The following is a 27,377-nucleotide window of genomic DNA, read 5'->3' as shown; positions in this document are numbered from 1 at the left end:
TGATAAAGAGATGCCATTGTCTTCAAATATAAGCTGTTTCCTTTAAGGGTTATTAAAGTTTTCTCTTGTATTTAATGAGACATTCTTTAAAAAATACATATACATTTAACAATGTATATCTGCATTATTCTGTAAAATTTAACATGTAGAAAGCAGTTTGTCAAAGTAATGTCTGAACATACAGACAGCGTTCATTCAAAGTGGACAATTTGCTGAATTTTTTTTTTTTTTTTTGGTTTATTTTAAATTTGTAAAAATATATATACATATATATATATTTATTAACGTTATGGTTCTACAATACAGAAATAGGCTAAAATGTAAAAATTGAACAAGCCTCAAAAACCCAAGCCGAAACTGGCCGGCTTCTCGTCCGCTCGATATTCTCAAGTAAAACCACATCTAATTGGACGATGCAGTTGAATCATGGTCGTCCTGTCCAATCAGAAGCGTCGTCTCATGCAGTTGCCGGAGGCGCTGTTGAGCCGCTCTCCGTCAGTCAGTCCTACGGTACTCCGAGACTGGAGCCGCGGCGAACCGTCACACAATATGACAACAATCTCATGAGCTATTCTGTGAAAAAAAAACTCTTGTTTGGGAGTATTTATACACTAACTGGACTAAAGGGACGGCGTATCTAACTGTAGAGGTAAGCTAAGCCTATCTTTAAATTTGTTTGGCCGCTTAAACGCGGCGTAAGTGTTGTTTGCAACAGGTTGCCTGGGAAAGAAAGCAGCGATGCAATTCGGGAAGTGGCCAGCTAGCAGTGTTAGCAATGCAAATATATTTAACAATACTCTAAAGCACACTCTAATTTATTTGAAATAGAACTCTAGAAACATTAAAGAAACGGTTTATATGATTTATACGTTCTGTGTTTCACTGTTTTTGGAGTTTTAGGCTAACGTATACTGACCAAACACATACAACGCCTGTTTCAAAACCCAATGAGCAGTCTACCTAGGCAGCATTTTTAGGCATCATAGGCGCGTTCATTGCTCAAAAAGTGGCAGCTCACTTGGTCGTAAGACCGTTAGCCTGCTTCTTGAGATTAAGTAAATTTGAATGTTAAGATACAGGCTGAAAATGGCAGAACTGAAGCTCCTCAAACAAGTTGTTGGAAATGCATGGAAGTTTCTTTTATCGATACACGGACTGCCATTGCTCATCTACCTTCATTACAGCCATCAGGACACAAATGTCGCTTTGTTCCCTTCGAGAAGGTTCAGAAATCTGATATCACTGGCTCTCCATATTCTCTCTGGAGTGATTACTGGGATACTATGGATCAAAGCTGACATGGGAAGGGCGTTATCGTTTTATTTTATGACTGAAATGCCTTGGGGAAGTAGAGGACCATTTATTTCACCAGTGGGATATCTAGCGTTTAAAAGTTCACTGATCATTTTTGTGTTATTAGTGAATTAAAGAGCGTGTGTCATTAAACAAATGATATTGGATTCTAGACACACTGGGCTGTGTTTATCAGGCTTGTTAAAAGTGTTTATGTGCTTCTAAATTGAGTGTTAAGTGATATTTTCTCAACCTTCTTTTTGCATGACAGTTTGATGCGCTAGTAAAGGAGAAGAAAATACAGTTTTTCCCTCTTGATCTATTCTTGTGTTACTAGTTCACACTTAGTGAATATATTACATGTAACTTGCGGTCTCCAAAATGTACTTTAAGTTCCATAAAACGTTTAAACTGTGAAGTAATTGTATTTACATGTAATCAAGTCTTGATTAAATGCAGACTAAGCTACGGACAGTATCTTGCTGTTAATTAACACGGTGAATAATTTTGACAACAGAAATATTTCCTCAGTTTCAGTTTTCCCACATCCCTGGCATAATAGCATTTCATCCCCCCTTTAATAGTAAGTGCTTCACTGTCAACATTTTTGGCTTATGATGTTCCCTTTTGTCACCAAGAAGTCCGTTCCCAGCAGGGTCTGGCTGTCATCCATGTCTTCATTCCATTATTAGGAACACAATTGACAATCTTATCACTTCCTCAGATCACAAGCTGCGAGTCAGCTGGCAGCTCTGTGTTGTTTACAGATAAGTCTTCACTGCATGCTGTGATATAATTCAGCTTCGGAGGTAACCTGTTTAGGCACTGTCACAGAGTTAACCTTCCCTGCTCTTTATGCTTGTGTTAAAGTCAAAGATCATTTGATTCATAAAATGATTCAGGGCAGTTGATGAAGATTATGATGATGGTAATGGGTTATTTATGGCAGTTTTGTTTGTTTGCTCCAGGTGTAGAGTTACTGCACAAATAAATTATGCTATAATAGATGATAGAGGGATTTGGCTCTAAATCAGATGGGCTTTCTTTCAAGGAGACGTATCTATTTTCAGAGTAGAGAGAGAGGTGTTAATGCCAGCACGTTCTCGAATCATATTACCTCACCGCAACATTTCTTCAGTGAGTCTGGCCTGTCAGACCGATGAAATCCGATGGCCTGATGGATATATTGTAGGATATAGCACATAGGGTGGTCCCTTAATATTATTAATATTATCTTAATATATTTGTTCATATAAAATTATTACACATAATATAAAAAATAATCTATAAATAATCAAATATAAGACTTTTTGTTTTATTATATTGTTAGTGATTGTGTAAAAAATAAATAAATACATTCTAAAGAACTTGTTAATGTATTTTTTTAAGTTTTTTGTGTAATTTATTTTATGCTTACCAAGGCAGCATGGTATGTAAAAAAAAAAGTGTAAAGTGGTCATATTTTAAAAAATAAATGTAAAATATTATAATAGTGTTGAATATATTGTAAAACAATTCATTATTTAGCAGAGGTGAATTTTCAGCAGCCATCCAGTCTTCAGTGTTGCATCTTTCAGAGAACTAGTAGGAAAAAAAATCTAATATGCTGATTTGTGCTTACGAAACAATTATTATGTTTATAAATGTTAAAAGCAGTTGTGCTGCTTAGACATGTGAAGGTATTCGGTAATGGGATATATCACTGTAATGAACATTTATTTTAAATAATCTTTTGCCATATTAAAATGATTTTACTGTCACATGTTCAAATTAATGAATTGTTACTAAGTATTAGTAAATATAAAAAAAATACTGCCTTCAAACATAAATGATAGTGTATATCTAGCCACCCTTTCTTTAGATAATTTTTCATTGCTTTGCATTGACTAGTGAAATACCTGCCTGTATTTGTCAAGCACTAGTTCATATCCACTGTAGTGACAAACACCAGCATTAAATGTTATCAGCAAGTACTGTAGTTATATGTGTAATTACCAAGAGGGCTGACTGTCTCAAGTGTTTCATCCTCATTCTCAAATGTGTGTGAAGCATTGATGTGGGAATAGAGTTATGAAGGTGTAGACAGGACTTTATTTATCACTTGGGTGGTGGTGCAGGAAGGGACTGGGACCAGTGCCAGCAACGTACAGAACCACTGTAACCCATGAGGAATTCTCAATATGCAGCGGCTCTGCTGTTCTGATGGACCACCACGGCTAGGAATTAACAAGCCACAAACTCTCCTAGAGAGCCCATCCAAAATGCCAGGGGGCTACTGTCTAGACCTGGATTTCCCACTAGTTTTCAGGAGGCCAGTGGAGGTTAATAACAACTTGGCCCCTTAGTGTGCAATCTAACCACCCCGAAAGGATAACATGCGGCTCATGAATCACCAACTTGAAACATTTTCTCATCAGTTGTGTGAAATGTTTCTTATCAATGTTTGTCACTTGGCTAATACTAGCTGAGGAATCCTTATTAATCTCTTGATTCCATTTGGGGTCTGTCAAATCTCTGTCATTGCAGGATGGTTTAGGTGCAGCACCAGTCAAGAGTGGATGAGCCACAGATCACCTTCACTGTCTAATAGGCTTCCAGTGCTATAAATTGCAACACACCAGCACACTTTAAAACATGCAGACATTTTTTAATTCTGCTTTTTTCTATTTTTTTTTTTTTTTTACTGTACTGGTACTTTCATATTCTTATTACTGTGAATTGAAAATTAACGTTTTCAATGCAAGATGGTAGGTTAAGCTTGTCTTTTATAGTGGTTAGGGTTGTTTTTTAAAGTTGCAATGCCATGAAAGTCCTGTGGTTAGTTCTTCCTCAGAAGTGCTCACATTGTATAATTTTGAGAATAAAAAAATAAAATAAAAGTTGCATTCATCCATCCAGCTTTAAAGGAATAGTTCACCCAAAATTGTCATCATTTTCTTACCCTCATGCCATTCCAAACCTGTATGACTAAATTTTTTCTGTGGAACAAAAAATGTTTTAAATAAAGTTAGTAACAATGCAGTTTTTACAGTTCCCCTTGACTTACACTGTATGGAAAAAAATACAGTGGTAGGCAGTGGAAAATGAAACTGTTTGGTCAAAATATTTCTAAATATTTAGTTTCACAGAAAAAAGTGTCATGTAGGTTTATAATGACATGGTGATGGGTAAATGATGACTGAATTTCCATTTTTTGGGGAGGACTATCCTTGTAGACCTGTTCACACAAGGATTCATTTTGGGTTCAATTTTCATTCAGATTTGAGAATGTAAATAAATGTAATGAACAGCTGTTAATTCATCTGTTCAGAATCACACAAACAAGTGCTACAGAACAATTGTTGGCACTTTTGGTCACATGCCCAGAGAAACTGCTTTTAAGTAAAACTATAGCTGTTACAAACATTGTGTAAGCATTTTGCTAAGCATCAGTAAATAGAAAAGTTTTCAGAACTGGAATCTATTTGATGTTTCTGACAAAGAGGTCCTGTAGGCTGGATAGGTGGAGCTTCACAGTGTTGGTTTCACACCTGCCGGTCGCTTGGGTCGTTTATTTTCCAAATATATTTGCATGCATATGACTTTCTGAATGTCTTTTGGAGGTTATAAGTCAAGGGAAAGCAAGTAAAATGGTTTACTTAGTAATAACTTTGAAGGTCATGTGTTGGTTTTATTTTCTGTTCTGCACTCCTAAGGTCAAAAGTGATTCATCTCTGCATGATAGTGTTGTCTATACTATGCTCTTGCCGCGTATTTTCCCTCTGTTTGTCTATTTCCCTTTCTTTTCCACTCTCTCTTCAGCATTGCTCTTCCTCCTGGTACTAGGTGGTACGTGCCCGATTCTTAGGAGCCTGGAATCTGGAATTTTTTTGGTACACAAACACTGGGTGTTGGAATGTTGAGCTGGAGCTTTGGGGAAGATAAGGATCCTGGTCTGTTTCTCCTCTACAGTGACAGCCATGGAAGTGTCGGCCTGTCCAGCTTCCCTCTATCCTGCATGATATCATTCCAGACATTGCTTTTTCTGTTGTCCATTTTCCAGTTCTCTGATGAGAGAGATTCATATCTGTGAGGTGTCAGTGCATAGTGTCTTTTCGACTGTAAAGGTGTGGTAGACCCCAGAGCTTTGATATATTGTCATACGTTACAAAACCTACTGAAGGCTGATGATGGGAAAAGAGCTTCGTTCCCACCCTGTCACAGCATTCAGGTACTGTTTTCCATACTAGCCACTCCTCAGGACGAGCCGTTTCATGTCTGTCAGCGTAACAGGTTCATCCTGTGCAGGGCTGAGGCTGCCAGGCCAAGAAAGAAAACATCCTTCCTGTGAATAATGCGTGTTATTCAGTGTGTTAAGTGGAGTTCTTTGTTCAGGTAACAGGGCATATGAATGTCAATGAGATTATCAAAATTATTGGTTGACTGATTTATGAACATTTATGTACATTACATTTTCAATAATATTTGTTTGGGTCATTTATTTATTTCTGTTACATTGCGAAAAATACTGTGCAGTGCACTGTTAATGGGCCAGTCTTTTATTAATAGTGCTTGATAATCCTAAATTAGCCAGCAGAACTTGTGAAAATAACTATTTATGTGTAAAGTAGAATATGAATATGTTTGGACTTGATCATTTTGACACTTGTTCACTTGTTCAATTTCGTTTGCATTAGCGAAACTACTCTACCACTAAAGCTTGCCAGGAATGTGACCGGTGAGAGTCCACTGTGTGTATTGCGTAGTGTGTGTTCACAGCCGCAGTATCTGTGAGGAACGTTTCCCAGGTGGAATGAAAAACAACAAGGTTGTTGACACCGTGCCCACTATTGCTCACATCCTATTGGCTGACACGGTGAAGACACACCCACAGCCTCTGGGCCAGCCGTGCTGCACCTGCTCTAGAAAACACCTGCATGTACCACAAACATGCAATGCCTAATCTGCCTCATCTCATCCCTGCTTAGTCTTCCACACTGGGAAATATTAGCCTTCCCATTGGCATTTATCATAGATCAGCCTAATTATTTATCTAAGAAAGGCTAAGATTCAGATTTGAGTTGACAGAGCTGATCCTATACCAGTGTAAAGGGACGATTCTATTAGTAATCACCCAGATGTCCCTATTCCTTGTGTAAGAGGCCAGGGGCTTAGTGTGCTGGGCCGAGCTGTAGTTGAGTTGTGGCCAGCCCGCCGCTGAATGGAACAGGAGGTTTTGAAGTAGGCTACTTAAGCTCTTGAGCAGCAGATGGTTCGAGGCTCTATTTATATGTTTTTCAGTCTTGGGGCTCTCCACTGCGTGTTGTGTCATCCAGAAGGGGAAAAGGAGAAATATCCCGAAGACGGTCCATGTTGGTGTGAATACGTTTGTGTTTAAACGTGTGCACATGCTGTAAAATGACATTAACTAAAGCCTTGTTGCACAGCACCAGGGCACAGAATGACCTTATTGGCTGTAATTGCTTGGCAAAAGAATTGCATTTTTATATCCCGATATTTGCTGAGTCTTTTATCATAGCTTAAACAGGTTGAGAGATAAACAAACATTGTTTATTGTGGTGTGTGTTTTAAACATCTTTTAAATAAAGATATTTCAAATAAAATCGAATTAAATTAATACATACTTGTAAGAAGTGTAGTTTGAAGAGGGGCTGGGAAGAACCTGCTTGGATATGTAATTAAAAAGCTATATATGGCTTCCCGTCTAGATTCTAATGGTAATTCTTCTTCTGTAAAACTTGTTGGGAGACATACGATCTGATAATGATCATCAGATTTGATTTTCTTACGTCACCGATGCCAGATTAAATAGCAGAGGTCAGAATACATTTTGCTGTTTAAAACCATGTTGTATTTTCTAAACAAAAATTATGGACAACTTTCCAGTAACTTCATACATTTTCTTGCCATAGACAATTTTAACTTTTAAACTGGCTCTTGTTGAGTATTAATTTTGGACTCTGGAAAGCACTATACCTCACTCATCCATTTGAGCTGCTCTCATGAAAGATAGATGGCTGTTATGTAAATGTAAGGGGCTTTTGGCATCGTCAGTCGGGGGTTGTTTGATTTAGCTCAGTATTGCATATTGTCTCTGGTACGTTGTAGTGGGCGGCTGTAAGATTGTTCTTATCTTCAGCCAACAGGGTGAAAACCACCTTAATAATGACATCAGCATGACTACCTGAATAATGTAGTGTGTGGAGCTCAGATGGATGTTGGCTATGCTCAAGCTACATCTGTGTGTAGGTGTAAAGCTACAATCCTCTTACCTTTTTATAGGAAAGATTAATTGGATTTTGTCCTGTCGATATCTGCACAGCTGCATCCCAAGAAACAACAGTGGCTTAGAGGTCTTAATGAAATAAATCGCTGTGTGTAGGCCTGTTTTATTTTTTTAAGCACTTGTTCCTTTGTCTTAATGTAACCTTGACTTTGGTTTACACTAATAATCAGGTGTTGAGGTTGCATGAGAAAGCGTACACATGTGGGTGCTCACAATAGAGCCCTTATGTTGGTCTGGCCTGCTGAGGAATGTCGTTCCGAGAGTATTTTGCATTCCTGCCTGGTGCATTATGGGACTGTTGCTTCGTCATTGCACTGTCATGAACTCAGAGATTTTATGTGAGTTTTAATGCAGGAAAAGCACTTTAATATATATATATTAAAGTGCTTTTCCTATATATATATATATATATATATATATATATATATATATATATATATATATATATATACACTTTTTATAAATCGGATAAAATGCATATATATATAGAGAGAGAGAGAGAGAGAGAGAGAAGCAAATACTAAATATAAATTACATATATTATCCTTGTACTTTATTCTTGTCTGGGACAAATCAGGACAGATTAGCGTTTACTCTACAAATGCAGTGTGTGTGTGTTTGTTCACCTGCATTTGGTGTCATCCGCTTGTGGTGAGGTGTAAATAAGGTCAAGTTTGTCACCTGCACTCACAATTTCTCTCTCTTTATTTCAGGAGGAGTCAAGAGAAATTTTTAGCATTCAGTGGAAGACAGGAAGCAGACGGGTCAGTACTGACGAGAGAGGAGATCCTGCTACAGTCTGGAGGGCTTATCCTGGGTTGACTGGCTAACTCGGGTGAGGACCCCCGTATAGCTTCTCCCCTGTGTGTGTATGTGTTTTCCCCCTTGTTTGGTTCTCAGGCCTTGGGACCTCCCACCCACACACAAAGCTGTTGTCACAGCAACGGGTTAGGCAGTCGTGCAGCACAGTAATCTCCGAGCAGTCTTAAGGGAGGAGGGGAAACTGATGGAGGGCATGGCAGAAGTGAGGGGAGCAGTGCATTAGTGAGGAGTGAAGCTAGACTAAATGAGGGATAGTGTTAAAGATAAGAGAGGTTCTGTATCAGACAGAAGGCTCCGCTGAGGTCAGACGGAGAGGCAGAGTGAATCAAGAGTTTCCAGGAAACTGCAGTGATTTTCATCTCAGACATCACTTGTGCTGTAACAACTTCTGTAATCAGCGCAGCTTTACTTCCTGACTCCAACAATATGGGTGCTTAGTTGATGCATTTGGGCAGGCTGGACTTTGAAAGGTTATTACATTTCTTTTTCAACAACTTCTGAAATGAGCTTACACCTTTTTTTTATATTCGGGCTCATGTGAGGTGTGTTTAAAAATATTTCAGTTGCGTCTGAAACCATGTGATGGCACTGTGTAAGGAACAGACAGTTTTATTTTATTTTTATTTAAAAATAAAATACATTAAAAATAATTTTATGCACATCTTACAGAATGGAAAATCATGGAATTTCATTTGTCAAAATGATTATTCATTGACTGCACATGCAGTGGTATCAATATGGGTCACTTGAGTTCTGAGATTTCCATACCCTTATAGACGTGTAACTGTCAAGAGGTCAGATTCATTTTGTTATATTTATGATCACATCTTGGGCAGTTTCAGAAGTGAAGTATGAGGAAAGAGGAATGTAGGAGGGTAGATGGGGCAAGGTTTATCCATTATCTTCATTGTGTGGTCACATGTCTTTTCTTTATTCTGTGGGATGCGTTTTCCTGGAAGAAGACACCCATTTGACATGGTATCACTGTCTAATGCATTATTCAGTGGTAGACCGTTGGCATCTCAAGTCTACAGCAAACACAATCTTAAATCCTTTATCTCATTACAAGAGCTTCCTCCAGCGTCACACTCAAACGCACGCCTCATCACCTGACTCACTGAGTGACAGAGCTGTGACTCAGGGCTCTTTGTTACCCAAAACTGTCTGAGAAGATTTAAGGAAATGCTTTTGGGGCCAAGGGTCAGGGCTGCTCACATCTGCAAGGTCTTGTTGTGGGGGTGAGAAAGCGAGTTGGGTTTTCTGAAAGTGTCAGCTGTCAGAAATCGGGATGATAAAGGGGCAGATAACGGTGATCTGGCCTGTCTCTGACAGCTGACACAGCACACACTCACAGGCACAAGGCCACTACAGTGGAGAGGAGCACTGTGTGAAGATGGCTTGTTTGTTTTATCTTTATATTGGGCAGTTTTTGATACGGCGCTTCAAGTAACTGTACACTCATAGAGGAATGAATGCCATAAATATCACTGTAATTAATCAGCAGTGCGGCCTGAGGGTAAAGTTGGTAAAACAACAGTGCTGGGTATCGATTCAAATGTCCCGATTCGATTTTGATTAGGGCTGCACGATATTGGGAAAAAAATTATTTTTCTGCGATATATATTGCGGTATGAAATCTAATTTTTTCTTACAAACAAAAATGGGGTGAGCACACTTACATTCCCATTTTAAATGATTTAAACCGACACCAACGTGTCAATTGATTAATATGCGCGTGGGAGAGAGAACAAGACAGCGCTCGTGTTGTTTGAAGACATTGAGTGTGCGGCCGGGACTCGCTCTCTCTTTCTCTCTCTCTTGCGCGCGCTCTCTCTCTCAGACCGGTGACAGGTGCAATATTTGAAAATCGATAATTATTAATTTATTTTTTAAATTACATTTATATCTGAATATATGTCAACCTATAGACTTTCAAACATCTAAGTGGTCATGAAATATGTATCTGTGTACAAAATGACATGTAAACATATTTTCCCATTCTACCTTGCGTGTCACGTGAAAAATAGGCGTCGGTTCTATTTCTAGCATGCACGCGTTTTCCGCCCGTCTCACGCAGGCAGTCTGCAAGCTCTAACCTGTTAACATGGGAGCCGAATTAAAAACGGACACGCCACGCAGCTGAGACGCTTGCGCCACGCATCTAGTGTGTCGCCGGCTGCGCGCTCGCGCTCTCTCTCTCTCGCGCACGCGCTCTCTCTGGCCCATACAGTTAATAAATAACGGATCAACTACGACAGCCTACATGCACATCCTGCGATGTGACTATCGTGGATTAATACATCGCGATATCGATGCTTAAACAACACACCGTGCAGCCCTAATTTTGATTCTCAAGCTCTCAATCAGATTCTCAATTTTTTATTATTGCATTCAGTGAATGAGTGCTATTTCTAAAAAATAAACAGTAAACCTCAGTTTAGAAATGAATTAAAAAATAAAATAAAAATAAGTCTGTATTTTAAACTTGTTCTTTTTTTCGTATAGGGTCCTATTTTGAACAATAATAGGACCCTGTAAAATGTTCTTATTTTTTTCTGGCAATCAGATGAAGGCATAAAACATTAATTTAATTTATCCTAATCAAATGAAAATTAAAACCTTTTATTTTTTGGCAAACAAAGTGCTGCACAACCGAGGTTTACTGTTATAATACACATGTATTACACAATACTGTTATATTAATAAGAAAATAAATAAAACCGATATGATTATTCCTTTAAAAATAAAGATTTATTAATATGTATTAGCAATAGTAGCATTAAGTCTTAAGACCGCTAAACATTAATATGTTCTGATGTTTCTTTTAACCTTAAACTATACTTTTATTTTGACAGGGTGTTGTGAGGAACTTGCAGCTGCTGTGTATGTGATATGACTGTAGTTTTCTCAAATGAAACAGTAAAATCCTTATGAAGTGAATCTCGGAGCAGCTGGAGATGACATTTGTGTATTCATATCATCATAGTGAGACAGCAGAAACTGAAAACACAGCTAGCATTGTCTGTGCTTTAGTATGTGTGTAAGTTACGTCAGTAAACAAAATGGTGCGCTCCGCCATCCATTTATTGATTGCTGTAATCATGGTGCCTTATACGTGATATCAAATGCTTCTGCAGATTTATAGTATTCCTATAGCATTTCACCTGAGCATTGTGAAACACGCATATGGCTTTGTCCTTGGTTTTTTATCAACAGTATCTCCGTCATGATGAGTGCTGAATGAATGACAGGCTTTCCATTGTAACATCGCGCAAAGTAAATACGGGTGACATCAAACGTTAATGGAGAAGAGAAATTATATGATTCACGTTAATCAGATCTTGTTTTAAATGTGTGCTGAAATAAATACCGAAAAAGATATATTTTGCTCAATGGTCAAATCTGCACTGTCCTATGAGAAACTTTGTCAAAACAACTGGAAATGTGATGGATCGATACATAGGCTAAATATACAGCTTTGCCAATGAAATAAACTGCAAAATATATTATGACAAAAGCAAAAAGTAGTATTTTTACATGTTCTGAAAGAAATGAATTTTGCTTACCTAGGAAAAACCTGTTGCTACGATGCAAATGTGTTATGGGTAATAAGCAGGGCATTCTTATGTGGTTTCTAAGGTGTTAAGTACATTTAGGATGGTTACCGGCCCCTGTCGTCTAAAGAGTGTAACTAGGTCTGCATGATGGAGGTAATGTTTCAAATTTTTCTGATAAGGTTTTATTTTGGTGACTGGGTTTATAAATGCTTTTCATTACAAATCTGATAAAATGGGCTTTGCATGTTCCATTCCCAAATGCACGTATAAGCAACTTAAACCCAGAGGAGATGCAGAGATAGAGTTTGTGTAAAGCAGCATTAACTGTGAACTGCTCGTGAGACACTGAAAATCTCACATTAAGACAAATAATAACAAAAAAAGAGAAAGTTTTATTTAAATTAACCATTTAACTCTAATTCTCTGGTCTCCTTAAAGGGTATATGATTTTTGCCTGTTTCAATGTTTGCCAAAAGAAAATCATAAATCGGGTCCCTTAATAGCCCCTAACTCCTCAAGCCACATGATCTGAGGTGCCATTTGTGTCTGTAGCAGTAGTCAGTCCAAATAAAATCATGAATGAAGTTTAATATTTAAGGTTAGGGTTAGACCACCACGTCTGTGAATAAGTTAGTGTTATGTAGGTGAGATTTTAAATTTCATATGAATGGAAGTATTTTTAAAACGTGTATAAACTTTCCTGGAAAACTCTGCTCTCTCTTTTCCAGGTGTGGCTCTTTGTCTGGAGCTGCTACTGACCTCCGTCCTGCTGTCATGGCCTCAGCCCTCACACCATGCAGAAAGCACCCCTCCTAACCCTCATACCTCACACACACTCACACCACACTTCACCACACACACACACAGCCATGATGACCACCTCCCACATTAACGGATATGTGACCGAGTCAGACGGTGGGGGAGGGAGCGTCGGAGGCACTGACTTTCTGGAGGAGGTGGTGCAGAGGCACAGGGAGATGGCGGTGGACTGCCCCAGTGAACTGGGTGCCCGCACCCTGCCCGTCAGACGCAGCGCTCAGCTGGAAAGGATCCGTCAGCAGCAGGAGGACCGCAGGAGACGGGAGGAAGAAGGCCGCAATCGACAGGAACTCGACCTCACCTCATCCATGCGCCTGAAAAAACTCTCCCAGAATCCCAAAGTGGGCATCGATAACCCCACCTTTGAGCAAATGGAAGGTCCGGGAGGCTCTATAGGTGGTCTGCAAATTCTCACTGCACCACCAGCTCTACTAGGTGGGTGTCATAAACTGCTAATGGGCATTTTTTTCCAATGAGTGCTGCTATAAACCCGCCCCTGACATGTGCAAAGCATGCAGCAGCATTGTGGGTGTCAGTGCCATGGTGTTTAGTGTGTTAAGCCTAAATACTGAATCATAGTGCTCATAGGGCATGCATGAGTTTGAATCTGGCTTGCAACATATTCCCACTTTCTTCTCCACATTGTTTCTGTTCTCAATCCAATAGTGGTAGACTGATAGATCAGATACAATCAGTTTCATTTAAATAAAATATGTTTGACAGAATTCTTTAAAATAACATGAAAATTTTAAACATTAAGTTTAGATAGGTTGAAGTACTAAAAGTAGAATAAAAAAAAAATTAATTAAAGGTTGAAACATAAAAAAACTAATAAAAATTAGAAAAACACAATTACTAAAACTTAAATATAAAAGCTTATTTAAACATCTATAGTCTATAATTAAAGTTTATATAATAAAAATGTATATAATTTTTATATAAATAATCCTAAAATACTAGTGCATGATATGTGACCAGACATTGTTAAAAAAACATAACAATTAATTATTACTTTTCACAATTGTATGACATAAAAATACAATGGCACAAATAGTCATGGAAATGTGAGGTTGAAACTGATTCAGAGGAACCGAAGGGACTTTGACTGCTAAAATCAGCATGCATGAGTGAAGTCATTCTTAGAGGAGGCAAAGAGCCACGTTACTGATGATGACTAATGAGAGTGTTCAAGAGCCAAAGAGCCATTGGACTTGAAACTAAATGAGGACAAAACTTCATTTATATACCCCATTATTTTAATATTTTTAGCAGATTTTTTACCTTCACTTTCCTCACACCACAACCTCTTACTCTTTCTCTTTAGTTACTCTCAACAGGAAGCCTTTCGCTAGAGTTTAATCCATTAGATTGGACAGACACACACATGCTCCGCTCCTCCAGTGAATTCTTGGTTTTGAATAGATCTCCATTCAGGGGAAATCCAGAATGCATGACAAGGATGAACGCACTGAGTTACTGTGCAAATGAGAGGGGCACTTGGAGCTTCTGCTGAAAGTCATGGCCGAGGGATATGTGTGAGAGGAATTCCTCAGGGAGGGAGAAGAGGACCCTCTGAGGGGGAGGTTAATTAAAAAGCCTTTTATGAAACATTCTGACTCAGACCACTCTTGCTGTACTGTTTTCCTCGGTTTTCCTTCATAGTTTGTGTTCCAGTTCATCTCTCCGATTTGTTTGTCACACTCTCCCTATGCTGTTTTTTGACAGTCTAACTCTCTGTGGCACTAAAATGTCCGTAAAATATATCCTATCAAGAACAAAGCAAAGGCAACACTTAAGATATTTGATTTGCCCACTAATACCTCTATTAGCCACCCACTTAGACATTACACAACACACAAGGAAAACACACCCCCATGTCTAACTCCTAATGTGTCTTGTTGTGTAGTTAGATACTATAAAGGAGAATTACAACATAGCTGAAACTTGGTTAGCCAAGGACAGCGCTAGAATAGCTGAGTTACATTTGTGATTAATGCAAACGTTGTGTGATGTGGATAACGAACAACAAAAAATGCTCAGTGGGGGAGTCTTTGTGAGAGGCCATGTCATCAGTTTTCCGGGTGAATGATTCAGAGGTATGTACTGTTGTTCCTCTGTGAAGTTACTGTTTCTTCTGTTTTTACAGGCAGAGTGTTTTTGAGATACACGAGTGATCTGCAAGCATACTTATGGTTTGCGCTTGTGCTTTCAGAGCTGGAGGACCTGTTGATGTCCCTCAAGCAGGTGCAGCATAGTTTGAATGACTCTCAGAGTCAAGAGGACATGGAGCTGGTTCTACAGCTGGTCCAGAAGTCTGACTTCCAGAAAGCCTTCAACATTCATAATGCTGTGGCCCACTATATGAACCGGCCCAGCCCTCCCTACCCCCTGACGGATCACGCACAGAGCCTCGCACAAGAGGTGAGCAGCACTTGTTACATACGTGGATTGAGTGAAAGATGCAGGGGAAATGGGGATATATAAGAAATGCTCTGATACATATGGTATCAAAATAGTCCTATTGATTGTAAAAAGCAATCAGACATTAGGGATAGCTGCTTGAAAAAAAATAAAATAAACAAAAGACTTTGAAAAGGCTTACATCTTCTTTGTCAAACTATTCTTGGTTCAGTTAAGCAGTCTGCAGGTGGCAGCATATGTGCAGAGTCAGGAACTTTTGAAAAAGTGTTTGTGGATTAATTGATTGGTCATCACGAAACCATTTTAATTTGTCACCACTTTATCTGTCAGCTGGAGACATCTTAATGCTTTTGCTTTCATTTTAACTATGAATCCATGTTTAATGAAGGTCTTATGTGTTGACTGCGATGGACTGGCTAGATGAAGAGGTACACCATCATTCAGCAAGATTTTTTTTTTAAGAAATGTTTATCATGTTTATCAAACATGATCAATACATTTAGCACGTTACAAAAAATTGTTCAAAAGATGTTCTTCAACTGGCCGCTTGAGGCTGGCTGCAAAAGGGAGTCAGTCCCATAGACTCCCCACGTTAAAATGGCCAAAAAACATGTTTGCAGCCTGGTGCAAAAAAAGATTTTGATCTAAATAGCTTATTTTGCCCTTTATGACAACTGTGAGGGGTGGTGAATTTTTTTATAACTCTTCCGTTTAAATTATTTTAAGACTTAAAGTTCTGCAAAGTTCTGTCACTTGAGTGACAGGGGGATTGGAGCTGTTGACACTGCCGTCACACTAGGTGGGCGTGGCTTCAGCAACTAGCTCCCGCCTTTTTGCCCATTTTTGAATGTCCGGGAGAGTCGCGCGGCGACGCACTGCCAAGATGGCGACGGCCCGCTCTACACACTTTAGGCTTCAAAAACACACTTCAGGAGTTTATGGGCGATGTCACGGACACTATGTCCATGTTTTTATACAGTCTATGGTTTCCACCAGCGGGCCAGAAGCTCTGCTGTGCTTCACTAAAACACGCCCTTTACACGCCTCTCGGGAATAATGTCATACAACCCCATAATTTCACCAACAAAAAAATTATCAGAAAACTAATAAGATATATGTCATTGGAACTAGACAAAACAAACACGATAAAAGCGGCTGTTTGTTTGCATGCTTTGTTAAGTATTTAAATCCAAAAGCATCTATGTTTTACTATAATAAGTGATACATTGATCATAATGAATTAATTTATCAGGATTGAAAATTAGTCACACTAAAATAAAGCGTTATGAACATAGCCTGCTTATTCAGTCGAGTCTGATTCACAAGTCACAATAGCCTATATACATCAGATTTAAAAAGAATGATAATTTCTATATTTTAATAAAAGTTCCCAAACAAAAACCATTATTATATTTTTTAGGGGTGCTCGGATCACGATCGGCCGATCGTTAATGCGCATCTCGTCAGTAAAGCCGGTTCTCTAATCAGCGGTTAATTCCATCAGGTGCTTGATTTCACATAGAGCAGCTGTTACTACACAGAGCCGTTGTTAATAGAGAAGATGCGCAAATCCACTTCATTTTCAGCGTTTATTGGCGCATCTTCTCAGTTAACAACGGCTCTGTGTAGTAACAGCTGCTCTATGTGAAATCACGCACTTGATGGAATTAACCGCTGATTAGTGAACCGGCTTTACTGACGAGATGCGCATTAACGATCGGCCGATCGTGATCGGAGCACCCCTAATATTTTTATGACATAGGCTACGTGGAGCTAAACTCTTGAGATCAGACTTATGACAGATAAAATATGTTACTAAATAAATACACAATTGTGATAGAGAATAAGAAGCTGACGTCTGATTTCTTCAAGTTATAACATTTAATGCCTAACATGAATAGTCTTTTGCATTGCTTATAAATAATCCTTGTATGGTGATTATAATCCACATCGGATCAAGTTATTTCAAACACTTGCTCCTGACTGAAAGTGAGTTTTGAGCTCAACTTATTTTAAAAAGATTTTAGCTTTCTGAAATGATCCGGGACACTGAAACTCTCCAGACACGGAGATACACCACCTTTGTTCCTAAACACTCCTCTAGACCTGTCTGGCCCGCTTTGGCCCAAGGTTTTCATCGTGGCCAAAAAACCTGAGCCTTTGGCCCAGAGGAGGCACAGAAAAGGCACGATCAACACCGGAAGTGACAGTGGAAACACTACTGGCCCTGACACGCACTAGTACGCCCGCTTTTGGCCCGACATTGGAAACGCAGCTAATCGTCATGTGACTCTGAACACTGAGGTAATGGCTGCTTATAAATTCAGCTTTGCCATCACAGGAATTACTTCATAAAATATACAAATATTTTCATATATTACTGTTTTTATTCTATAGTTTTGATCAAGTTGGAGTTTGGTGAACCTTAAAAAAAGAAAAAAAAAATTAGGAACCCAGTCTCAAGGACATCTGAAGAGTTGTGTGACAGGGACTAACGGTGAAGCACAACAACCTCAGACTTGATTTGATGTTTGTCGCTTGCGCTTACTCTTTTTAGAAGCTCTGTTAGGTGAAGTGAAATGGTGCCATATGTGTCTTATTGACTATTCATTTGTTGATACAGTTATTGCATTGTTTGAATATGTGATTGTGAACCCAGGTAATAAATAGCCTGGAAATCATCAGCAACAAAGAACAATTCAGGACAAGAGGATTCAGAGTATTCAGTGGTTAACAACAACTAAAGGGAAATTAGCAGACTGGCTAATAGGGGAGGATCTGCGTTTGTGCTATTAATGGCACTAATAGCATTGGACTGTTGAAACAGAAAGAGTGTGTTTGAATATGAATAATAATTCATTTTCTTTTAAATAATTCTGTCAACAACACAATTAAATTCAATTCAGTATTATGGTCATACAGCCATTTGACAGTCACAAGCCGTCAGTGCATGTCTGCATGTAGCTGCTTGTCTGTTGTGTGTATCAACAAGTGGTTGGTAAACTTGACATTGCTGAAGTTATTAATTATAGTTAAAATACCCCATCCAGCTCTTCACTTCTGAAGTGCAATGTTACCAACATAACCATTGTCAAGAGTACAAAAATTAAGCGCATTAACTTTTATTTCAGTCTGTTTGTTAAGATATAATCAAATTGTGTCAATGCCATTTGACTAACTACAGGAACATTTAATCTTGACTTGATGGCACCATCAGAGTTTGTTAATAATCCAGAGTAAAGTAAGTTCAGACATCTGACATTTTATAGCGGTCCAAATGATTGGCTAAATAAGTATGTGCACAAATGAAGCTGATATTTGTTGAAAAGACTCTTTGGTTGGAATCAGTGTTGTGTGAAGTGCTAATGAGAGCCTGATAAACTTATGGTTGTTGTTTTTGGTTCTCTCACTCGGTGCAGGACAATACAAGACAGAGAGTTGCTCTGTCCTCCGCATTCATTAAGACACCGATCCACTGACCTGTGCTGTGCTCTCACAGTAATACACTCCCTCATGGGACATGTTACCAGAGCTTGTGTGGACTGTCTGTTCAATGGTGGGCACATCCCATCCAGATCTCTTGTATATTATCCCCTTATTTTCTCATAAGATACTCATATGCACACAAACTGACAGTCACCACTTATAAGCTACTACTAAATATTGTAGACATGTAATTTTCTGTAAAGTTGCTTTGTAATGGTTTGTATCGTAAAAAGCGCTATACAAATAAACTTGAATAAATACTGTATTTCTCAAAGTTCTCAAAAAACCTCCCTTGATGCTGCATGTTCTTCATCTGTAACTGATTTGAACATGGTGGAATCAAACGACTTGTAATTGTAGGATCATTTCCAGAACCTCTCCAAATTCCCCTGTTGCTTTGACCCCTTGATACAAAGCTGTACTTTGTGTTTACAAAAACCTAAAGGAATCTTGCTGAAATATGGAGCCTTACTTTCTGTTACTGTGCTGCTTCACTGTGGTATAATCTGAAAGTAAACAACATCTTTCTCTCTTAGTGTTGTGCCGAAGTCATATGGATCATTTCTCTTTCCTTTGCCACAATGTGATTTTTGTATGACTGTTATCATCCGAAATTAGCACAGTTTAATTTCCGTAACAAGACCTTTCTAAGTAAAACTGAATATATATATATATATATATATATATATTTATTTTATAGACATTTATTTTAATAGTGAGCACCAACAGTTTTAATTTCCTAATATATCTGTGAAATCATAAACATGAACTACTATTCAAAGTTTGGGGTCAGCAAATTTTTATTTATTATTTTTATATATATATATATAGATATATATATATATATATATATATATATATATATATATATATATATATATATATATATATATATATATATATATAAACAAATTAATACTTTTAGTCAGAAGGGATACATTTCATTCATCAGAAGTGTCAGTAAAGATGTGTAATGTTTTACTATTTCAAATAAATGCTGTTCATTTGAACTTTCTATTTACAATCACAGTGTTTACTAAAATATTAAGTAGCAAAACTGTTTTAAACATAAAAGTTTCTTGTGCACCAAATCAGCATATCAGGATCTTGTGACACTGCAAGAAATTCCACTTTGCCATCATATGATGAGCTAACATTTTTAAAATATGATAAAACAGAAAATTACTTATATATATATATATATATATATAATTTATTTTAGTAATAATGTTTCGCAATATTACTGTTTTACTATTTAAATAAATGCCTTGATAAAGACATGTTTCACAAACCTGAAAAAACTTCCTAGTCTTAAATATTTGATTGGTAGTATACAGGTCATGGTCATCTAATTAGAATATCATCAAAAAGTTTATTTTATTTCACTAATTCCATTCAGAAAGTGAAACCTGTATATTATATTCATTCATTACACACATACTGATATATTTCAAATGTTTATTTATTTTATTTTGATGATTATAAATGACAACTAAGGAAAATCCCAAATTCAGTATCTCAGAAAATTAGAATATTGTGACAAGGTTCAATATTGAAGACACCTGATGCCACACTCTAATCAGCTAATTAACTCAAAACACCTGCAAAGGCCTTTAAATGGTCTCCCAGTCTAGTTCTGGAGGCTACACAATCATGGGGAAGACTGCTGACTTCACAGTTGTCCAAAATACCACCATTGACACCTTGCACAAGGAAAAGATGATAAAAAAAAAGTGTACAAGCAATAGGGATTACCGCACCGTGGAGAGGATTGTGAAACAAAACCCATTCAAAAATGTGGGGGAGGTTCACAAAGAGTGGACTGCAGCTGGAGTCAGTGCTTCAAGAACCACTACACACAGACGTATGCAAGACATGGGTTTCAGCTGTCGCAGTCCTTGTGTCAAGCCACTCTTGAACAACAGACAGCGTCAGAAGCATCTTAAGACAAAAAGGACTGGACTGCTGCTGAGTGGTCCAAAGTTATGTTTTCTGATGAAAGTAAATGTTGCATTTCCTTTGGAAAACAGGGTCCCAGAGTCTGGATGTTGCTTGAGGTCCAGTGTAAAGTTTCCAAAGTCAGTGATGGTTTGGGGTGCCATGGCATCTGCTGGTGTTGGTCCAGTGTGTTTTCTGATGTCAAGGTCAACGCAGCTGTATACCAGGATGTTTTAGAGCACGTGCTTCATGCTTCCTGCTGCTGACCAACTATATGGAGATGCAGATTTCATTTTGACCAAGTTGACCAAGATTTCTAAAAATCCTTTCTTTGTATTGGTCTTGATTGATAGTATTGATTTTCTGAGATACTGAATTTGGGATTTTCCTTAGTTGTCTAATTAAAATAATTAAACATTTGAAATATATCAGTGTGTGTAATGAATGAATATAATATACAAGTTTCACTTTTTGAATGGAATTAGTGAAATCAACTTTTTGATGATATTGTAATTATATGACCAGCACCTGTATATCATAAAATGTAAATGCATTTTGTCAAATGTCTACTACAATACTTTAAGGAATGATAAATGTAGCAGTGTTGTATTGCTATAATGACCTGATGTTGTTGAATCTGTCATCACAGGTGGAGGTCATGATGCACAACAGCTCGCAGAAGGAAGGACTTGAGCTAAGCACCCTCCTCAAAACTCCTCACATGCAGGTATGTTAACATTAAATGTACACACATCCCCCAATTCCCCCATGTCTCTATGTTGCTGTGTCGATGCCCACAGCTGTGATCACAATCCCTGTCTCAGAGCCTGAGCTCTTTTGAACTCTATAACATGACGTTGAGGTCAGACTCATGTCTACACTGTAGAACTCTGTAGTGGCTTTCATCCTGAATATAACCCATCATCTCTGGCTTTCTATATCCTCCAGGCGCTAATGATGGCCCATGACAGTGTGGCTGAACAGGAGATGCAGCTGGAGCCTCTAGTTCCTTCTGTCAATCAAAGTGAGACTCTCACCCAGTGGGGCGGGGAGACTGTCAAAATCGTTCGGATTGAGAAAGCAAAGGACATCCCATTGGTGAGGACATTCTTTCATTGCTTTTCTCAAGAATATTTTGCACTTCTTGACATCTGACCTGTATTTTAACTTAATGTGCACATGTATATTTATGCAGGGGGCGACTGTTAGAAACGATATGGATAGCGTGGTCATCAGCCGCATTGTGAAAGGAGGAGCAGCAGAGCACAGTGGCCTTCTGCATGAAGGAGATGAGATCCTGGAGATCAACGGTGTGGAAATCCGTGGCAGAGATGTCAACGAGGTCTTCGACATCCTGGTAATTATTTTTAAAGAAAGATGATAGGAAGTAGTCTGTTAGGTTTTTGATTGTAAAACACTTAAGCTTTTGTAAGTACTGAAGCATCCAAAAATATTCGTAGGCCACTGAACACTGAATGTTGTGGTTTTTTTCATGTTCACAGGCGGACATGCATGGCGTACTGACTTTTGTTCTCATTCCCAGCGCGCAGATCAAACCACCTCCTATTAAAGAGACTGTGGTGAGGCCTTCAGTCTGAACTAAATTAATTGCTCCTTGAGTAAAACAATACATAAAAGTAATCAACGATTAAACCAATATTTTTGTATTCACCCAGATGCATGTCAAAGCACATTTTGACTACGACCCTTCAGATGACCCATATGTTCCGTGTCGAGAACTCGGCCTGTGCTTTCAGAAGGGAGATATCCTCCACATAATCAGTCAAGATGACCCTAACTGGTGGCAGGCCTACAGAGATGGGGATGAAGACAACCAGCCACTTGCTGGCCTGGTCCCTGGTACTGTATCTCACGTGCTGTTCTGTGGATCCAGATGTGTGTTGTTGTTGTTTTTTACATTGACTTACATGTCTTTTTTTACTGATTATCCAGGCAAAAGTTTCCAGCAGCAGAGAGAGGCAATGAAGCAAACCATAGAGGAGGATAAAGAGCCTGAGAAATCAGGTTAGGCTTGCAGAACTCCTGAACACTCTGAAGTGCATACATGCACAGTTCTTAGTTCTCATTTACACTTATCTTATTTTGACAGGAAAACTTTGGTGTGCTAAAAAGAACAAGAAGAAGCGAAAGAAGATGCAATACAATGCTAATAAAAACGATGGTGAGTCTCTACAGACTAACACTGGAAGGAAAATGTACATGCTGAGGGGTCTCTACACACCTGTGGGAACTCCGATTCAACTTTTTATCATGTGCTTCATGAAGTGTTTCATCTTGCTCTGCAGACTTTGATAATGAGGAGGTTCTCACATATGAAGAAATGGCTCTATACCACCAGCCAGCCAATCGCAAGCGGCCCATTGCTCTCATCGGCCCACCAAACTGTGGTCAAAATGAGCTCCGACAAAGACTCCTCTCCAGTGAGCCAGACCGGTTTGCTGGTGCTGTTCCTCGTAAGTATCAGAAACGTACTGTTTATCAGCCTGTGTTTCTCAGTAATGTCCTAAGCAACAAACTCTCTTCTCACAGACACCACACGAAGCCGTCGCGATATTGAGGTGAATGGCCGCGATTATCACTTCGTTTCCCGTCAGGCATTTGAGATGGACACTGCGGCAGGGAAGTTCATAGAGTCTGGAGAGTTTGAAAAGAACCTCTATGGCACCAGCACAGACTCAGTCCGACAAGTCATCAACACTGGCAAAATCTGCCTCCTCTGTGTACACACTCAGGTGAGATGGACCACTTTACTGCAGAGTTTAGCTTCAACATACCTGCCTGGAAGCTTTTAGTGATCTTTGATTATCTGGATCAGGTGTGTTTAATTAGGTTTGGAGCTAAATTCTGCTAGAAGGCTGCCCTACAGGAGCAGAATTGGACACCATTTTAAAAAAGAAGTACCACATGCTTGTTGGATTGTTTTAATTGACTATGTATTCTACCTTTTTAGTCTTTGAAGGTTTTGCGGAGCTCAGACCTCAAGCCCTACATTATCTTCATTGCTCCTCCATCCCAGGAGCGATTGAGAGCCCTCTTAGCTAAAGACAACAAAAACCCAAAGGTAAACATCGGCCCTGAAAGATCAACTCTCAGGAGCCACTCACAAAGAATGTTTTCACATTCCACTGTGCTTATTTCCATTGTTTTTCTATGTAAACATTATGGCTACGATGATAAATCAAGGCAGAATTGATTTGTGGAGATGTACTGAATGCATCCCGATTCTGAGCTTAGATTTTAACAGAAGATGGAACACTAATCTAGTTTTTGTCTGCACACTCAAATGCTCGTGAAGAAATGTGCCTGTGCATACGGAGTCCTGAGACCTCAGCTCAGAATGCTTTTATGACATGAGATTTAATGTAAACACAGCCCATTGTGAACTCTCTCTTGTAATTCACTTCAACCATATCGAATTTAATGAATAATTATTTTAGGTTCAAGTGTGTGTAAGGATTTGGAAACAAGCAGAGTACGGCTGTTTCTAAAGCATGCAGTGCCATCTGCTGTTCAAAACTGAGCTCAGAATTGACTCGAGAAAGAATCGCTACGCGTTCGGAAAATCTCAGAAACGATGCCGAATCATTTCTTGATTCGCGATGCATTGATTTATTTCCCCAGCCCTAGTAAGCATGCAATAGACAGATGTCCTAAGCCTGTGCATGAAATGGCACTGTAACTTTTAACCCTTGTGCTGTACTGAAAATCCATTAAATAATTTTAGTTTCAGGTCCAAAAAGGCCAGCCTTTTTAAAATTTTGGAATCTGTTGTGGACGAAGGCCTCATTGATATGAGCTTACTCACCTCAGTTTTTGAGTAAAAAAAGCGTTGTTTTTTTGGACAATATTCACTCAGAAATGAGATGCATATGCTCATCCTATGAATAATCATAATTTTTTAGTCCACTACAATAAGATTTAACTAGCATTTTAGGAAAAAAGAAAATCATCTCTGGGTCAAAATGACCAGAACAACAACATGAGGATTAAAGAATGCATCATTTCATTCCTCTGTCTTCTATCTCTGTGTGAACCAGCCCTTTGGACTACTACTCCCATTCTCATGGTTTCACACCCCCTTTTGTTTTTTGTTTTCTGTTTTTTTTTTTCAGCCCGAGGAGCTGAGAGACATCATTGAGAAGGCCCGTGAGATGGAGCAGAACTTCGGCCACTTGTTTGACGCCGCCATCGTGAACACCGACCTGGACAAGGCCTACCAGGAGCTGCTGCGTCTCATCAATAAACTAGACACTGAACCTCAGTGGGTCCCCTCATCCTGGCTGCGCTGAGATGAAGCCCACTCACAGCGACCCCTCCACAGACGTGTGTAAACGCAGAGCAGACTGTTTGAGAATCGGGTTCCACAGAGTCGACTGAAAGCCGCCGTTTTTACACTACAGGATTCAACACTAGATAAGGACACTAGGCCCCCTCAGACCTCTCCAGAAGTGTCTGTCTGCACTGTGCTGTCAGCAGGCTGAGGGAATGAGCGTTTTTATGTCAGAATTCATTTGATCATGGTGTGTTTTTGAGTCTGGGCGGTTACCCACATTCCAGTGAGAGTTACCAGCATTTGGTGCAGCAGTAGAATAAGAGCTTCTATACTGCCTTTGAAAACTATTTATGATTGTAAATATTCTATATGTATTTTTAAAGAAGTTTTTGGACAAATGTGGAGGGTTTAAATAGTGTGGGAAAGCAACTGTACTAAAAGTCACTGTTTTAAAAGTCCAATGAGATATTCAGACTTCAGAATAGTTTGGGCTCCCTGACATTATTAGTGGACAAAGACATTCGTTCATCAGTTCTCTCCTCTTTCACCCTGAATCTCTGATGTACAATGCTACATGAACATCAAGCAGTGAGTCCAGTGCCCATCTGAACAACTCTTTCAAGCTTACAAGACACTAAAAGGGATAAATGTCAAAGCGACTGATGCCTTCTATCCCTGTGGCTCTGCCTCAGTGTTCCTATGGCAAGCAACACTGTGATTATGACAGAGGTTAAAAGTACACTTCAGGTTTTTTTGAGAGTTTGCAAGGCCACATGTGAACACCGCTGCAAGATGAAAGTGGCTAAATGTAAGTCTATGCTCTCTGTCTCAGTATTCACATGCACTTCCAGCACTCAGAAGTGTAAACAGTATTTGACAGCAATATAGTCAGAGGTTCACCATCTGAGCGTCAGCACGGCCTAGTCTTAGTCAATGCTTCTGCACAATTTAAAATGTTTCGTTTGTGATCTGTTTTGATTGGATTTGAAGGTTCTGTGTTGTTTTTACCCATTTCAACATGAGCAAAGGGCTGGTGTTTTAACTTGTGGTAATGCTCTACATTATTAGGATCTCATGAAACCTGCCAAGAACATGTCCTGGTCTTATTTCGCCCAAAATCAGAAAGAAAAATATACATTTTGTGTGCGTTGTGTTCTTAAAATTACAGTATGCAATATGAATAAAAATTAGCATCATCAAATATTTGACCTTAATTTGCACATCATATAATGTACAGGTCGTATTATTATAATGAAGTCAAAATGCTTTTTAAACATTAAAATCTAATTTGAATCACTTTTGAAAATAAAAACAAAAATACAATAAAAAGATAAGAAATGCTGCATTTTTGTGAAAAAATGTGGTCCAAACACAGGCTTCATTTTCTTTGTGCAACATGTGTATGTTTTTCTGTTTGGTTTCGGGCTGTAATCTTACCTGGACATGTTTCATGAGATCTCACTGGTTTGAAACGTCAGCTCCATGTTGAGGTGAGATGTGTGTGCTGAGAGTATGCTTATGAACGCATGATTTTTTGGGGGAATGTTTAGCCCATGAGTGCAAATGCTGGAAGTGAGGAACACTTGATCTTGATGGACAGAAAAACTGTGTGTGTGTGTGAGAGAGAGAGAGAGAGAGAGCGTGTGAATCTGTGTGTGTGCACATGATTGGTAACAACTCTTTTAAAAGAAGGACTGTCAGTTTTTGCAGGCAAGTATCATCTCCATAGCTGATTCAAGCACACACTAGAAACAGCTTTACGGAGATTTGTTCAGCAGAACTGTTTTGTTTTGTTTTCATTAAGATGATCAATGTATATTTAGAATGCAACCTAAATGTTTTGTTTTTATGTACAGAATAGCTCAGCCACTAGAATCACACCGCTGAGGTTTTTACGCTTGTGCACTACACTTTGGTTTGTGTTGTGAGTGTGGACAGAGCCAGTAACCCGCTGTGCAACACCTCACTCTCATGTTGATCTAGTTATATGCCAGACAACTGGAAGTAGAATTAATGAATGTAAAAGAAGAATCACCTTTCCTTCTCGACTGTTTTTGTATGAATTATACAAGTGAATTAAAGCCCAGATTAATCATTTAATGTTTGTCCTTTTTCTTTATAGATGATCTGGTAATTTTATGCTGTGTTATATGCCATAGCTGTGCACAAGGATTGTTGCTAGATTGGATGGAAGGTTTCCATACAAAAACAACAACAACAAAAAAACTTTACCTGTCAAATTAATGTGATATAAATGCGGTATTTGTGACCTTCATTCAGCAAAACAATTAAGCAGCACAAATGTTTTCAATATCTATGATAAGAAATATTTATTTAGCACCAAATCAACATATTAGAATTATTTCTGAAGGATAATTTGATACTGAAGAAAATTCAGTTTTGTCATCACATTAATACATTAAATATTAAAAATAGAAAATTTTATTTAAATATTTATTGT

General features: G+C 38.6%; 1 protein-coding gene across 2 annotated transcripts; it reads left to right on the top strand.

Annotated features, from left to right (window-relative positions):
- The first annotated feature begins 495 nt into the window (after nt 1-495).
- On the top strand, nt 496-27,016 carry LOC127976339 (protein PALS1). 2 transcript variants are annotated; one of them, XM_052580699.1, is made up of 15 exons: nt 496-649; nt 8,293-8,414; nt 12,687-13,212; nt 14,990-15,198; nt 21,272-21,349; nt 21,571-21,720; nt 21,818-21,979; nt 22,125-22,202; nt 22,299-22,482; nt 22,576-22,647; nt 22,733-22,804; nt 22,929-23,096; nt 23,173-23,375; nt 23,594-23,704; nt 24,756-27,016. In XM_052580699.1, exons 3-15 carry the CDS (start codon nt 12,753-12,755, stop codon nt 24,930-24,932), a joined length of 2,124 nt encoding a protein of 707 aa, XP_052436659.1. In that variant the 5' UTR covers nt 496-649; nt 8,293-8,414; nt 12,687-12,752; the 3' UTR covers nt 24,933-27,016. The 2 variants fall into 2 exon arrangements, with proteins under 2 accessions (XP_052436659.1, XP_052436660.1); XM_052580700.1 differs by lacking the exon at nt 8,293-8,414 and having other exon boundaries at nt 505-649.
- Nucleotides 27,017-27,377: the final 361 nt, after the last annotated feature.

Source organism: Carassius gibelio, chromosome B17 (assembly GCF_023724105.1).
Source record: "Carassius gibelio isolate Cgi1373 ecotype wild population from Czech Republic chromosome B17, carGib1.2-hapl.c, whole genome shotgun sequence".
NCBI lineage: Eukaryota > Metazoa > Chordata > Actinopteri > Cypriniformes > Cyprinidae > Carassius > Carassius gibelio.
This window is presented reverse-complemented; position numbering and strand designations above follow the sequence as displayed.